Source organism: Melospiza melodia, chromosome 1 (assembly GCF_035770615.1).
Source record: "Melospiza melodia melodia isolate bMelMel2 chromosome 1, bMelMel2.pri, whole genome shotgun sequence".
Lineage (NCBI taxonomy): Eukaryota > Metazoa > Chordata > Aves > Passeriformes > Passerellidae > Melospiza > Melospiza melodia.
The window spans coordinates 17,410,167-17,426,830 of NC_086194.1; the positions used below are offsets into that span (position 1 = coordinate 17,410,167).

The following is a 16,664-nucleotide window of genomic DNA, read 5'->3' on the forward strand; positions in this document are numbered from 1 at the left end:
AGTGAAGAACAAAGTCAGGTCTAATTCTTTCAGCTGCAGCACTTGGCTTTCCCTTGATGGCCGAATTAGTCCCTTTCCTTAGGCTGGCCAGGTAGAAACATGATGGTTCAGACACTGTAGGACTCAGACATTAGCACATTAAAGACAGAGATTTGTAGCTTTGTATGGGGCTCACTTTCTATGTAGAATGAATATCTTCTTGGCAGTTAGCCTGGCTAAATCTGATAGAAGACACACATCTTCTTGAACTCTGTCTTGCTTTGTTCATTCCTTAGCTGACACAGGAGTCAAGCACAACTAACCTGATACTTAACCCTGCCTTCCTTGGAGATGTTGGGCAGGGGAGAGGTAATCTCTCTCTGGGTCCTGCCTGGAGGACGTTTGCAGAACGAGCAGCATCCACCAGGAGCCAAAGTCATCAAGAGCCAATGACCAAATCAGCCACACCCTTGGGTGCTCCATCATGTTTATGACAACTTCTTCAGCCTCTCATCTGCCCCTCAGCCACTCTCATGGCTGACAATAGGGCACCAGGGCCAAGGATTTCCAGAAGCTGCACAAGAGCCCACCTACACTGGTTTTTTTTTTCTGCATTGACCCCCCAGCAGTAATTAACTACTGAGTATTGAGGCAAGCCAGTCATTTTACAAGCCCAAGCTTCATCCATTCCTGTGAGTATAGCGCTCAGAAAGGCTAAACCAGTGCTTCCCTTCCCAGTGCCAAGTGGAGAGCTTCACTGGGACGAGGACAGTAACTTATTCCTACAAGTTCTCCCTCTATTTCCTTACAGATCTCCTAGCTGGGCTCTGTGCAGGTATTCAGCACAGATGTTCATCTTAAATTCTGCTAGAGAGTTAAATTATAGAAAAAAAATCCCATTTCAGGCATGAGCTTCCAGACTGCCGTGGCTTTAACAGCATTGTTTAATTTCTCTGCTGCTGGTAATGCACCGGGAGCACCGCAGAGGGTGGAAGAGAAATAGAGCAGATTGGTGGCAGATTTTGAAGGGAGGTAGCCTTGGACAAGGAGAGACATAAAGTCTAAAATTTTAATTGGTTGTTTTGTCTTTTTTACTTCACAGCCATTTAAAATTGTTGTCATTGTACAGTCTGTGCTGTCCTGGCAAGTGCCCTGACTGCGTTCACTGCTGTCCTGAAGGCTGATTTGAGTCTGTTGTTAATTTGGGGATAAGTACTTGTGAAATAAAAAGACAAAAACAGAGCATAAAAAAAATTTAGGCTGTCTGAGGTGAAAAAATGAAATCCATCTTGTAAAGATAAGGTACAGGAATAGCAGAGGGCAGATTTACCTTTGTATGCTGGTGCTGAGTATTGCCTCCCAAAAAGGTCTGGAGTACTGACTCAGAAAAAGTCTGGTGGTGGAGTTGATATTTTTATGTTACAGTAGTGAACAGAATGCATCTTGTAATGAACAAATCCAGCAGGAGACATCAAGAGTTCCAATTAAACATTCTCTTTATTGGGGCCTTTCTCCAAAATGGCACAAATGCTTAGAGTGCTCATCAGTGCTGCCAATGAAAAGACCCAGAGTCACAGGTTACACTTTTATTTGGATTTAGATCAACACCACAGATAAGATACTTTGGTCAAACACAAGAACAGATTGCTATGCCGCTCCTTCCTGGCTGCAATAAGTACAGTAATGTGTAAAAAAAAATGCTGGTTCTCCTGGAACACCAAATGTAAATCTTGGTTTGGCACATACATCTAATAAATACGCTGTTTGCACTTAGCACTTTAAAAGGAATTGCACATGCAAGATGTAACCAGGCTACTGATCACCTTTGTCATTGTCCCTGTCCTATTTTTACTTTGTAAGTTCTTTGCTTGCCTTTTTCCCAGCAAGAAGAAAGAATATAATTTGCTGCTCTACTCAGTATTTCAGTGATTATTCTGCTGATTTTGACACGTTTAGCAGAGGTCACATTGAGGCCTTCCTGATAGAACTGGTATCTCCTCTACAGCTTGGCTTGAAACACAATGCAGGTGGCAATGGAAATCCACTTTGTGAGGTGAGGGGCGTGCCCAGAAGCTGAGAGGTTAACACCAAGCAAAGATACAGTAGAGGGACAGGCGTGAATGCAGTTCTTACAATATCAAGAGTCAATACTACTACCACACAAATAATGACATATCAATAATATATTGTACAAGCTTATACAGCAACACATGTTGATTTGCAACATTGTACAGTTTAAATCTAAAGTGCACAGCCTCAATCTGAGGTGACAAAACAGTACTATCAATATAATAAAGGCAACACAATTACAGACACTATTTATTTCCTCTTACTTCATGTCCTCATATTACACTGAATCAATACTCCATTTATCTAGTTTAGATGAAATTAAACCCACATTGCACTTCTTTTTTTGTCTTCAAGTATTTTAGAGACAGCAAAACCATATTGCTTTACAAACACAAGTTGGCCATTCAGGCAAAGTTAAAACCAAAGCTTTAGTAGGGTTATAAGTAGACAGGTCTAAGCTGCAGAACTCTTACCAACACTTCCAGATGTTGGGGGGAGAAAGGATAAATTTAATTTTCCATGCCAGAGACACCTCTAAAGCTAAGGAATAATGCAGCAAATAATTTCTGCAAGAGCAGTGCCCATGGTTTCTAAAGAGGTTTTGAGGCGCTGTAGGGGTTGCTCTTGGGCAGATGTAGCCATATCTTGACTTCACTGTGGACAAGGATGGAGTCCAGCACTGTGAAAATCCTTTGACAAACAAGCCTGTACTGAGACCCCACCCCTGTCACTCAGATTGCAGTCACATTTAATTTAGGTCTTGTCTTGCAGACCTGTACATCTATAAGAAGTCTTCACCTTTTTAAAGTAGCTGTGAGGTTTTCAATGTAGTCTGGGACTGCTCACAGCAGAAATAGTTTTGAGATAAGAATTTACTCAGCTGTGACCTTTTTTTTCAATAGGCTTTTTAAACACAGAACACAGAAACCATCCAAATACAACCTCATTTCAGTCTTGGTTAGCACTGTATATCGATTGTGCGTCTGCTCAGGCCACATGGGAAACATAATTAGGAATAATAGCATCCTATTGTTGTACTGTAATTGATCTTATTAAGTGGTTGTAAGAGCTGCAGTCCTCTTGAGGTTTTTCAGTAACCAACCCTGGAGATGTACAATCCATATGACATGGAGAAAGAATGTATTACGTGGGCTTGTCTTTTAAAATAAGCAGTAATAAATATTCGAGGCACCTCCATCAAAAGAAAAAGAATCCCAGTTAATTTTCAGCTTCTGTACTTGCAGTTTTATAACCCATATAAAATAAAAATATATAGTTTACAAAATAGGATTTTTTATATATATATATATATTTCCTTTTGTAAAACTATACTTATTTAAATACATTTGAAATGTTGCTATAGGTAAATTAGAAATTCTGCTCTAATACTATGAAAAAGGCAAAATCCTTTCACTTTTAAACATACAGCATGTATATTCTGCATCTCACCACCCCCTCCCACTTTCCCCAAACTGATTTTGTCATAATTTTGGGCAAATTTGGCATAATTCAGTCTGATTGCTGTTAATTTAAAGTAATTACTGTGTTAAAATTTGGGGTAAAATTTTAAGTATCTTCTGGTCTTCCTTATTTGTTTCAATGAAGCTTTTTTGTGCACCTAATTATTAAGGAGGCATTCTAAAACTCAGGAAAGGACTTTAAAGGAGCCATGTTTCTTGATTTTAAACTGTACTCTACTCCAACGCCACAATATAGAAATAGATTTACTTTGGAACAAACTACAAATACATTCGCACAGTTTGTGACAACTTAATTGTCTACTTAGAGGTCCAGGAACAGGCTTTCACACCCAGCTCTTATAGGTCTTGTCCCAGGCGCTCAATTTCATCAATCAGGAAGTCAATGTCCTGGTGAGTGGCCGCAGGGTTGGAGATGACCATGCGGAAGAAGTTCACTTTGTCCCCCAGGGGCTGATAGCTCACCATGGTGGTGCCATACTCCATCATCCTGGCTTTTATCACTGGTGCCACCTGCAGAGCAACAGAAAGTAGGGGAGGAGGGTGATGACTATTATTATTGTCATTATTATAATTATTTTCATTGTTGTAATCGCCCTCATTGTTATTAAAACATAGTGCACTTCCTTTTCTTTATAGAGGATGGAGGGCTACAAGCAGCTGAAATGAAATTACATCCAATATTAATAAAAACATTAACCTCCAGTAAGGAATAAATGTCACACTGAAAAGGCATTCAATTTATCCTGTTTCTTTGTCGTGCTCTTTAAATGAGCACGACAAAGAAATGGATAAATTGAATATGGGCAAAATTTCCCTCTTCTACTCCCTCAATATTGCTGACAGGGACACAGTAGCTGCTTTTTGTACGCTCACAACATGGCTACAATTGGTTTCATGTGCCTGGGTGCTGCAGTGCTGCTGAGCTTTTGCTGCCCTTGCTGTGTTTAGTGACTGCAGTTCCCAGTGCCTCCAGTGCATAAACACAGGGCAAATGCGGGCTCTGGGCATGGGGCAAAGCCAGGGAACACCAACCTGGGGACCAGAGAAGGTGGTGCCACACTGGCCTGCAGTAAAAGGACCATGGAGCTGTCATTTGCCAGCATCTCCCTTGCCCTGTGATATCATTGTGGCACTGCAGTTTCACTGCTCACCTTCATCAGGCGGCTCGTCCTCTCCTCGCCGTCCTCCACTCCACGCAGGCTGGGAGGGATGTACCAGAAGCAGACATTGGTGTGCTGGGGCTAAGCACAGAATAACAGAATGGTTTATGTTGTAAGAGATGCTCATAATATCTCAACTGAAATTAGGTTCATGCCTTCCCTCCCTCCCATACATCATCTTGTGACAGCAGTCAATGGTTTTCATTATTGTGGTCCACTGAGAGTCATCATCATTATTAATGCAGAAAAGATAATTTTAAGCAATTTATTCCCAGGGTGTCAGATGCAAAAACACATCATCCAGCTGGGCAAATATATTTATGCGTTTCTGAAAGGCATCTGGATTTTGCAGCTCCTGTCCCCTCTGGGGGCTGAAGGCATCGTGTGGCTAAGGCAAGAGTCTATTACAGATAATTTAGAGGTGAGGACCGTGTCATTTACTTTTATTACATGACAGAAGAATACAGAATCTGATTTTGTAAACAGGAGCCACAGGTGTTGCATAAGATAGTCTAAGATTTTCTTGCATTTAATGGAATTTATTACTTCTCAATTTGATTCAGCTAGCTGCTGTATTAAAATGCATGCAGCACAGCATCTTAGCTCATTTAACATCTATGGGACCACTGAGCAGAAAGGTATAAAGTAAGAACTCGTTGACATTTTTTGAATTTTTTGTGCATTTTGTGGGGTACTGTACACCCACTCCAAGGAGACCCTGCTATTAACAAACTGCAATTTGTTTTTACAACTTAAGAGCTTGTTCTCATTGTACCTCTGTGTGTTGTGTCAGGCTGAGACACCAGGGTTTTGTTTCAGCAGGGTTAAACTGAGAAAATTGAACACTTATGCACAGCTGCCTCATCTCCCTTGTCCCTGCATTCCATGAGGCAGAGAGGAACTGGCACAACTGAGGTTTTGTTACAAGGGTCCCTGCTTTCTGTCTCATGCTCTTTGATTTGACCTGTTGGTAGTATCCCAATAGGTAATGAAGCAAACACTGTTGATCAACTGAGAAAAAGAAGTTGCACTACTTACCTTTCCATCAAACACCATTTCATACCCTTCTCTGTTCTTTATTTTGTTGTATAGGTACTCAGCAAGTTCCAAGCACTTATCAATTTGTGCTTCAAATCCTGTGGTTCCCTTTACAGAGATGAAGAAAAGAAGTTATGTAAGGGTCTGTTCTATGAATTAAAAGGGCAAAAGGACCATGCAATACTTGCCAACACATCAGCAGAAGTCACCTCTCAGAAGTCCCTGTGAGATCAAGGATCTGATTCTATGTGATAACGGCACTTTGATAAGCAGAGCTCATTTGTCCCTAGCTCTTGCCACTGACACCCCTGTAGCCAACTCTGCAAAATAAGCATCAGGCACTTGCTTGGTTCTCAGGAATATTTTGCTGAGAACCTGAATAGCATCTCAAAGGGTGACTCTGGCAGATTTTGCAAAGAGGCTGAGGATGGTTTTGGACAGTTTGCACTGGCACAGAGTGGGGTCTTCAGGAGGTGTTGAGTTCCAGATATGTGGTGTCTCCCACTATTTTCAGGATAGGGGATTTTCATCTTCCATAATAATATGCTGGGGACTTTCCAATAATAATTTTTTTTCATTTTAGTTAAGCACAGAATGGGTAGATACAGTTTTAAAGCCCAGTGTAATGCCTGTGGAAAAGCACACTTTGTTTAGATACCACCCTGCCTCTGTAGTGTTCTTCTCTCTTCTTTTCTAACAGATACCATACAAAATCAGAAGCTGTGTTTTTAAGAGCTGCAGAAAAGCCTGATTTTTCTTCCCTGGCAGAAGTCATAATACTCTCTGTGACATCATAATTGTTACTGCAATCACCAACTATGATGCCCCAAACAAAGGATGCAGCTTCAAGAGGGAGGAAGGGGAATAAACAGCTGGAATAGATAAACTCTTTAAGAAACACACGCCCTATTTTGTAATGTTAATATTCCAAGCAGAGTGTGAGAAGAGAAAAAGCAGTGCAAGCCATATTGAAAAAATGGGCTGTAGGAGAAATGTCTCTGAGTAATGGATGTATGTCCCTGCTAAATCTGTTCTGGCAGTGCAGAACTGACTTAAAAAGCCCTTGTCATTATCCCTCTGTGTATAAAGATTTTAAAACAGAGTAGAGGTAGCCCTGGGAGAAAGGCTTGGAGTAAAAGAGACATGTGGCTAAAATCACCTGCCACACTGCAGACCCCAGTTAGCACCACAGCTATTGCATCCTCCTTTACAGACTCCCACACCTCCTCAGAGGTTTAATGAAGCACATGAGAATCTTGAAGGCTTTCTGGAAATGAAAACAGTGATCTCATCTCCTCTGAACCAACCTCAGGCAACCTGATGTAACAGATTAAATAAATACACACAAGAACTTATTTAGCAATACAGATAAAGTAATCACTATAGCTAGTGTTTACAGATTTCCCAGGGAAGTTTTCCTCTATCCTTCAAAAGACTACTTCCTATCTACTGCATGCAATTAGGTATTGCCTAGGTATTCCAGTCTTGATTTGCCATGTATAATTTCTGAATATAATTAAAACATCTTTTTATTTCCAGAAATCTTTGTAGCAACATTCCTAGGCACATGATTTATGCTGTTAGACTCCTACAGTTACACAAGGCAAATGCTATGCAAAGCCGTACAGTTCAAGTTTCAAAATCATGTGTGCTGCTTTGAAGCTACGTCCTTAAAAGTATAAAACCCCCAGAAAATAATCATGTTCTTTCTTTCATGTTATATATGTGAAATTCAGGTCAGGTATTTTCTAAAATTATGATTACAGGAAAAAAAAAAAACTCAAGTGTATCTGGTGTGCATTATTTTAATACAAATGTGTAGCAGGCAGTCCCACCTTTGCCCTCCACATCAGCCACAGCTTGAAGACATCAACGTGCCGCCCACACTGCAGAGCCTTGTCCCCCGTGTCGTAGGACAGGTCGTAGTGCTTGTCTTGTTGGAAGAGGTAGGAAGCATGCATTTGATTGCAACTCTGCATCAATCCCTTATGGACACAAGGACACAAGCACAGGGATGTCAGCACACATTTTGACTACTGCTCTGAGGGCTGCTTTGGGTGAAAAATTGCAAACACCCAAATTCAGCCGAATATATGCCCAAGCGCAAAAGGAAGATCAAAAAACCCCACAAAACCAGACTTAGTTGCTCAATGGATTAATCCCTATCAGTGCCCAAGATGCCTTGGTACCTGATCCAGCAATGTGTAATCCACTCCCAGATCCAAATAATTTTTTTAAAAGCTGGACATTGTGCTTCCTAGCAATCTTATGCTTAACTTAATTTTTAGATCTTGCCTTTTATTCTTTGTTCTGGTTCCTTTTCCTCCTTTCCTTTGAAGGCTTCTTTTCTGAGTCAGACCAAGACAATCGGTGACTAATCTAAAGAATATCACAGCACTTTTCAATTGCTTTGGTCTCTAAAATTCTGATTTTTATTGTTTTCTTTCTTTGTAGGAACAGTTCTTTTCTGCGAAGCCCTCAGCTGTAGCTTGGATGCTTAAGCGGTATAGAAAGCTTTGAGCAGACAGAAGAGCATATGGCCTTTAAAAACCCAGCTAGACCTATTTCTGGGCTGCAACATACCATTCTAAGAGGTACCTTTGTGGGAGGGATAGAAACCAACAAGGTGAGGAAACCTGGCTCATGAAAGCATGAGGTTTCCTTTTTAGCTTTTTAAGTAAAAGCCACATTCTGGCTCTAGTTAAGTTCTCAACCAAGTTTATGGTTTACCTTAGGGCTGTTGCCTAAAATGGCAATTTCCAGTCCAAGAAGAATCATAACATGGCTGTTTATCATCAAGTCTAATCTTTATGTGTAACTCAAAACTGAGATAGCAAAATGAGAGGGGGAAAAAAATTGACTTTCTCCTAATCTGAACCATCTGTTCGCACTAGAAGTCAGGGATGGTACTGACTTCAGCTGGGCAGGCTTTGTCTTGGGGAACTGACCCAGAGGGCAAATAAAAGCCAGTTTCTCTCTTCCTAAGTGCAATCACTTTGTATACAATCTGTTGTACAGCTGTTAGCAAAACAGCAACCAGCTTTTTGATAGCTGGTCTATTAAGTGGTGGCTGTACAGCAGCTGTCCCAGTCAGTGATGGTTATATGAAAATTACAGGCTTGAAGGGTAATTCAAATTCTAGCACTAAATGAAACATTTACTTTTTATTCCAAGTGCACTTAGTGCTCCATTTTTACTTCCATGCGCCCCGAGTGGATATATAGATCAAAGCTGGGTAGGAATATCATAAAAGTCTAGAAAATGTAATGGTGCCTCGATTCTGGACCAAATGTTGTGCTGCTTGTAAACCACGACTTTCACCCCAAGAGGACCAGAGTTTGCATGCAGTAACATCTTATGCTACACAGCAACTAGTGGGATTACACAGTCATGCAGCCACAACTTAACCATGGATATTTAGAATGGAAAGTCACAAAACTCTACAGATATTGCCATTGATTGCCTCATTTTTGCAAGACACCTGCTTTAATTCCTTCTGCAGTCATGGCTGAAGCATATGAACAGAGGTCTTTTCTCAGTTCCTGTTATAATCCTCATCACATTAGCAAGTATTAGCTATTAACTAATTATATGCTAATTAGTATTAGCATTCATTAGTTATGAAGAAAATATCCAGGATTTTCAGCAGTAAAATGTCAGAAAGAAGCAGAGAAGCATGTACATTGTGACATACCTCTTCTCTTACTAGCAGGGCTGAACACTGCAGTGGGACGCCCATCATCTTGTGAGGGTTCCAGGTTACTGAGTTAGCCCTGGGACAGAAAACCACACGAAACTCAGACATTGTACTATGTGATGAAACCCCAGAGGCATTTAGAAATAATTAGAGTAATACCAAACATGTAGCAATACTCACTTTTTTCCTTTTTCTGAGCAAACAAAGTGAAATGATCATGGCTAGGTCATTGATATTAGGAAAGTAATGCCTTCACAGGGGACCTAATCCACTCCAGTTGGCTTTTGGATGATAATCCTGGCAAATTACCACAGGATAATTGCTCTATCCACTAAAATTAATCAGCATTAAACCTGCTGGGGAGTCATCTGTAATTTACAAACGTAGGGCAAACTTCCTAAAAAACACGCACTTGACTGATGAACTTTCTAAAATTGCACAATCAATTAAAGATGCAGATAAGAAGCTGGCAACTCAGCAGATCTCCCTCCTTCTATTCCAGTTGCAGCAAGACTTTCACAACTAGCTCACACAGGCATTTAAAAAGTTCCATAGAATACTTCTGGGTATCACTAAGTCTCTGAGTAACCTGGGAAAACTGGCCCAAAGTAATTTTTATTGTTGTTCTGATGACAGCAAATTTTTGTAGCTCCCTAATTTTTTGCTTGGCTAAAGCAATTCAAACAACTACAATAATAAGCATTAAACTGACCAATCTTTCCAGAAAAGAGTGATTCTGACTCAGAACAGTCAGTGGGTCCAAACTGACTGTTTGGACCTTCAGAACAAATGTGTTGGGAAAACTGCTGTCAGCCTAGGTTTTGGGAACAAGCACAGAGCTGACACAACATAGTCTAGAGAAGAGGCATTTGGGACTTTGGTGAGGGCTGAATGGAAGATTGTCCAGTTGTTTATTATTTTAATTTTGTGTTATGCTAAACTGGCTATTTCGTAATTACTATTGTTGCATATGATGAGTTAGCTGATAAATGTATTTATTTGCATCCAATTTGGCAAGCTGTCAAGGACACATAGTGCATGTGATTTTATCTAGTGCAGTGATTCATATTTTGGTGGTATAAATGGTATAAATCAGTCAACTGAGGGAATAGTTAAAGGGCCCAGGGCACACTTGCAGGTAACACTGATGAGAACAGAGGTGAGCAGGTTAGAATCTAGCAGTGTTTTCCTTTGTAGCACTTGGAGGCAGTGCTACAGGTTTCTGCACCTCCTGCCAAATTGCTTCCACTCCTTCAAAGCAAGAGACTTCAAAATTCACATGGACATCAGGCAGCACTTCTGTGCTTTCTTCTTTGCTATTTAAATGGGACTGTGCAAGTGCCTGATGCAAAATCTGTAGGGAACAGTCTTCCACAGGCAACATCTGGCCACTTGGCTAGGCTTTTTGAGTATTTGGCAGCTTTTAATCAGCTCAGTCAGTCATCTGATTACAACACCAAAGCTAATGGTTCTGAACATTCACTCAGGTCTATGAATTTCCCTTGATATGATACTTTTTAATTTTATTTGTGCCTATGCAAAATCAGATGGAAATCCTTTAAGAGACCTCTAAGTAACAATAGTGGTATGCATTTTCTCAAGCAAAAGGGTTACTTACTGACAGCAGCCAGATGGGAATTATCTGTCTAAAACATTTAATCTACCTTATGGTCACTTATTTACCTAATTACATACCAACTGTGTACAGAAAAATAATTAATTATGTAAAATAAAATTCCACCATTTTTCATTTGCTATCAGTTATTTTGGGCTTCTGTCATCAGTATGTGTTTGAAGAAATTGCTGACCAAGACAAAAAGTAAAAAAGTCTACAGAATTCACAGATGTTTTCCAAAAGCATCTCATGTTTGACCAAATAACTGAGCACCAAAAACCTATGTGATTTTTTGGCTATGGGTCAAAGACAGAAAAAAAAAAGATTTTCCTTTATAGATTTCAAATGGATGACAGGAGACATTCATGACTGGCAGAATTTGGTCCTGAGCCATCATTAAATACAGAGTGATGCAACCACTGAGCAGCCACAGCCCTGGTAAGGATGCCCAGCCCCTCTAAGGGAGCCCTCACTCACTGCACACAGGATTTTCTCACGCAGTGTGAGCCCCTGCCTGAGCCCTGCACGGGGGACACCCGGCTGGAACTCCTGATGCTGGCCAGACCCATCTGCTCCACACACTGGGGCTTGTGCTTCCCCCTGGGTGCCTTCCAGCACCCTGAAATCTGCCATGGGGAGACTGGAGGGCCTGGCAAGGACAGTCCTGCAAGTCATCCTCCTGTGACACGAGTGTTTCTGCTGGCTGGCTGTCACCTGAAGGATGTGAGAACTCAGGGCACACTGTGCTGCAGTAAATGTTCCCTCTCCCATCAAACATGAGCAACAGCTTCAGTTCTCTTCTACTCAGACCTGTGATGACTCCATTATCTACCATGAAACAGAAAGGTCCTTAAAAGGTCTGCTCTACAGGTTCCCATACCCGAGATCTGGACGCACTGAAATGAGCCGCTGTGTCCAGTAAGGAGAGGAACAGCATTCAAAATACCAAATTGCCTTAATTCTCTGCCAAACATATTGGGATGGTACTTATCAAAGCACTTAATAAAATCCAGTGGAGTTCTGGATCTAAATTATGTGGAAAATGCTCCAAAGTAGATTTAACCCGAACTTCTCATTCCAGCACAATTTGGACAGCAATTTGAGAGGCAAACCCTTTGTTTCATACTCTGCCCTCAAAGGCAATGAGGTAGATTTTTGCTTGCTGGATATTTGTCCTTTTAATGCATGATAAGTCTGGAGTGCTGCAGGCAGTCTTAACTAAATGAAATCATAGAATCATTGGCTGCTTTCCAAATTTTGCATAAGAGATGTATGAGAAAAGAACTGAATCATCAAGGTATCCTCCTAATCTCCAGGATCACGATGAGGAAGTTGTTTGTAATTTTAATTGGCAGGGAACAGCAATTTGATTTAGTGATAAAGAAGGAGGAAGGGAGTAATGCTTTACTCTCAAACATTATGGACTTCAGTAAATACAGAAATGCAAGTGACTCCATCCAGCCCCGTACACTGCCTCTAAAAAGTGGACTAAATAGGTGACTGGGAAGAATACAAAACAGGGAAAGCACCTCTGAAATTTCTCTAAATACTCTCTGAGCTTCCACTCATTTGTGGCTCACCAAAATCCTGAATTGTTTTTTGTCTTTCCTTGAATGTAGATAAATCTCAACATCTTAAAATCGTAGATACATCTTGAATGTAGATAAATCTCAACATCCACGACTTAACTAGTGTTTTTGAGTAACCAGCTGTTCTTAAGTTCAAGTTCAGTCCTTCCAGCCTGGACTAGCATCACTTACATTCATCTGCATTATCTGCAGTGTTTATGAGTTCATGACTACAACTGTGTCTATATCCAGGCACAGATTGACTGAAGACATCAGTAACGCAGTCTGGAGGGGGATATTCTCTCCAGAAGTGACAGAGCAGGACATCTGTCCTAACTGCAGGTGCACCCACATTTTATACTTTGAGTTTTATACTTCAGTGTACAAGACCTTCACTTCTTAGAGAAATGAGATTGCTAATTCATGTTGGATGCTGAATCAGAGAATGCTGTAGAGACTGCTCTGGACCCTGAATGCACGGGGGAGAAGAGAGAAACAAGCATGGAATGTCTGCTGTTTATACTTCAGAACAAATAGTCACAAAGGCACTCTGCAATGCTGCTTCAGCTGGAAGGACAGTTTATATGATTTCTCCAAACTGTATCTCAGAGATAATATGATCCTTGATTTTTGCAGGCATTGCTATGGTAATGACAAGTATGTTAAAATGCATTTAATAAATGTCTTTCATTGATACCAATAAACCCTACCTTTCGACGCCGTTCAACTTCCATTTGTGTTTCCTCGACATCAGGAGCCCACCTCCCCACGCTCCCTGCAAGGCAAGGCACAGCACCTTAATGAGAGCTCTGCTTCCCTCCCTGATGACATCTGTGCCCTCCCATCAGTTTGGGACCCTTTTCTCTCACTGATGTGGCACACTCCAAAGTGACCAGGCAGATGGGGCCTGAGGCATGAGCTGCGCTAACGATTTTCTCCCAGCAGCTTGGAAGCAGCAGTGAATAGCCCCAAATCCAGGCTCCCACCCTGCTCATCTGCAAACCCCTCACTCACCCCCTCTCCTGACACCAGCACACCCAAGGGCTGCCCCATGCTGTAGTTAACGACCTGCAGATCTGCTCCTGGGTCAGCTGCCTTTTCTCCTGCAGTCACTAAGTTGTAGTAACAAACAGGTTGGGATCTCAGCTGCTCTGGGGGATTTTCATCATATTTTGGACCCACTACTGCTTGCCCTCTGCTCATTTGCTTTCCTCAGAGATCTGGGACAAGCAGGCATTTCATGTGACTGAGAAGTATTTAAGGTAAATAGAAATTCTTCCTTTGAATAGACTGATTTTGGCTGACACAGTAATTCAAAATCAAGACTCCCAAACCTATGAGAAGTCAATTACCAAGCCTTTTTGGAGAAAGGATTTGCAAAAATGACATAGAAGATATTCTAGGGCTGAAAGATGATCCTTTAGAAAGATTTCTTGGCAAGAGCCTGGAAAAAGCTAAGAAGCCAATCTGATAAATTTCCCTAGCACTTGCATTAACCTGATCAGCAATTTGCAGTACTTTATTACAGACAAATGTATTTTTCCTTATATATTTATTTTGCAGCTGCTGCAGAAGCTGAGCCAGCTCTCAGTATGCTTCTTTCGTATTTCTTTACTAATGGCATTTAAGATAAAGCTGAAAGCCAAAAGCACTCAAACTAGATCAACTTAAGTGTCCCAGTTGCTACAAGTACAAGCACAGTCACAGCTCCTAAAATATCCCCCTGACCTGAGCCTTTCAGAGAAGTGGGAAGTCGGTGCTTGAATGTTAGACTTAATTACAGGAACTAAATACAATGGGTTTTGTACAAGATGACACTCTCCAAAATGAATAAATTAATGTTAATACACCTTGTAATCCAGCCCTCTACGTATGATGGTACTTACATCCACATGCATCCAGATTTTGTATTTCTTGCAGATGTCTGCAATAGCTATGAGAGGATCAAATGCCCCATACACTGTTGTCCCAGCCGTGGCACTCACCAGAAAAGGAACAAATCCCTGCAAGAAAGCAGAGGGAGGTTGTGCATGGTCAGAGAGCTGCAGCCCCCTCATCCCCTGGCAGCCCCAGCTCCTCCTGTGCTGTCCCCACAGTGACCCCACGAGTGTCTGCCAGAGCCCATCCCTGCTCGGTCACACTGGCTTTCTCCACGTTCAGACGCCAGCGATATTTCTGTTTCTACCTTAAGGTGGCAGCAAACTTCCAAACCAGCATTCTCCATTTATGAGGATGCTGAGACAGGTACGGGCTCAACAGAGCAATTCTGCTTCACACCACCCGCCTGAAACCTGAAACAAAAAGGTCTGCACTGCAGGATGTCACATAAACAAACCTCAACCAGGCACCACAGAGAGAAGCGATGCTGGGGACTGTGCCCTGGGCTGCAGTGCCATTATCCCGGTCTGGCCATGCGGTGCCCCGGTTTTGTCACTGGAACATCGGGTCTGATGTGGGGCAGGGGAGGTGGGGGCTCCATCCCCATCCCCAAGGCAGAGCAAGGAGACAGCTCTTCACAGGTGAAGGCAGCAGCCTCCACAGAGGCCAGGGAATATCTTGGAACTCCATCTGCTAAATGCTGTGCCTCATCAGCCATCACTTCTGCACAGTGTGACCTGGGGTCTGCTAAAATTTATATAAGTGTTTCATTTTAATTTCATTTTCAGTTATGTTGATTTTATAAGGAGTACTTCGATGTCAAAAATGGCTACTTTTTTTTTTTTTTTTTGCAGAACTGGGGTTCAAACCATCAAAAAAGTCCAAACTTCCTTCTGCAACAGTCAGTAGGTTTGAGTAGCACTCTATTAATATTCTGCCTTTTTTTTTTTTATCAACTGTACTGCATTTATTGGGAAAAATGTGCTTTTAATGAAGATTTGTGTTATTAATCAGGTTTGGCTGCTGTGTGTCTAGTGAATATAAATGCTGAAAGCACAGGGCTGAGTTTATTGCATGCTTTAATCTGATGTTTTAATTCTAGCTTCTCTCAGTGAACAAATACAAGTGTGTGCATTTTTAGAGATATGTGGATTTTAGTTTACCTTCCACTGATTTGGTGAGTCTATGAAAAATATTTTCAATGCATTAGAATAAAACAAATTCCCCAAAATTATGACTCAGGTTTTGATAATACTCAGCTGAGAAGCTGCATCATAGGCTGATAATATAGAAGAGGAGGATGTTATGCAAAACATCATATAAAAAAGAAAGCCAAATAGGTCATGGATATTATAAAGTAGTTGTAAACCTATTTTCTCAGCAACTCTTGCCTCATTAATTGGCAGGCTACATTTCTAAGAAATAAATCAAAACTTAATGGGCAAGCCTGTGTTGTTTTACCAAAGAAAGCAAACAACTGGCTTTGCCATTCTTCAGGTTTTTTCATCTTTGGGAGCAGAAAAGTTGGTAAACTTACTTTTTGTTTGGCTTCAACAATTCTTCTTTCAAGGTCTGATGGGATCATTTTCCCTCTAGAGCAAGACAGAGTTATATCAGTAACTTGATCTTGAAATCAACTTTTGCTGTTCCTTCTTCACTTAATAGGAAACCCAAAGAAGGAGCAAAGTGACTTTTTTGACCAAGAGTTATGCTGCATTGAAGAGCACAGACTCTGTCCATTAGTCTTTTTTACCCTGTTTATTTAGTCAATATATTTGCATCAATACAGTGATGGGAACTGAGAGAAACTCTCGTGGCCACCCCATTAAAGACTGATGCTGCTCCCTGGAGCCTCTTGGTCCTGCCTGAAGTCACAGTCCTGGGAATGAGCCTCAGTCTCCCAGGGAGAGGCTCAGCCCAGCGTCCCAAGAATTCACTGGGTGCCAAATCCCAAATCCCCGATCAGCAGGCACGGAAAAAGCCAGAAGAGCTGCACAGCCCTGAGCAGTGCCAGCCAGCGGTGCTGTCAGCAGCCGTCTCTGTGCTCCCTTCCCAGGGATGGAGGCGCGCCAGGGAGACTTTCCCACGGCTCAGGGGATTGCGTGTGTGCCCTCCCTGGAAGCAGGGTGCGCGAAGCTGCCAGCCCAGACTCGCCAAATGCACTGCCAGGCTCCGTGC

General features: G+C 41.6%; 1 protein-coding gene across 1 annotated transcript in view; it reads right to left on the minus strand.

Annotated features, from left to right (window-relative positions):
- Window positions 1–1,457: 1,457 nt before the first annotated feature.
- The window catches only part of GAD2 (glutamate decarboxylase 2), a 40,142-nt gene continuing 24,935 nt past the window's right edge, over window positions 1,458–16,664 (minus strand). Inside the window, exons 9-16 of the mRNA XM_063149644.1 lie at window positions 16,024–16,078; window positions 14,495–14,611; window positions 13,319–13,383; window positions 9,423–9,501; window positions 7,564–7,713; window positions 5,729–5,836; window positions 4,682–4,771; window positions 1,458–4,040 (exon numbers count right to left, since the gene is read on the minus strand). Of these exons, the coding sequence (XP_063005714.1) occupies window positions 3,867–4,040; window positions 4,682–4,771; window positions 5,729–5,836; window positions 7,564–7,713; window positions 9,423–9,501; window positions 13,319–13,383; window positions 14,495–14,611; window positions 16,024–16,078 (838 nt within the window). The 3' untranslated portion in view covers window positions 1,458–3,866. The remainder of the gene's footprint in view (window positions 4,041–4,681; window positions 4,772–5,728; window positions 5,837–7,563; window positions 7,714–9,422; window positions 9,502–13,318; window positions 13,384–14,494; window positions 14,612–16,023; window positions 16,079–16,664) is intronic.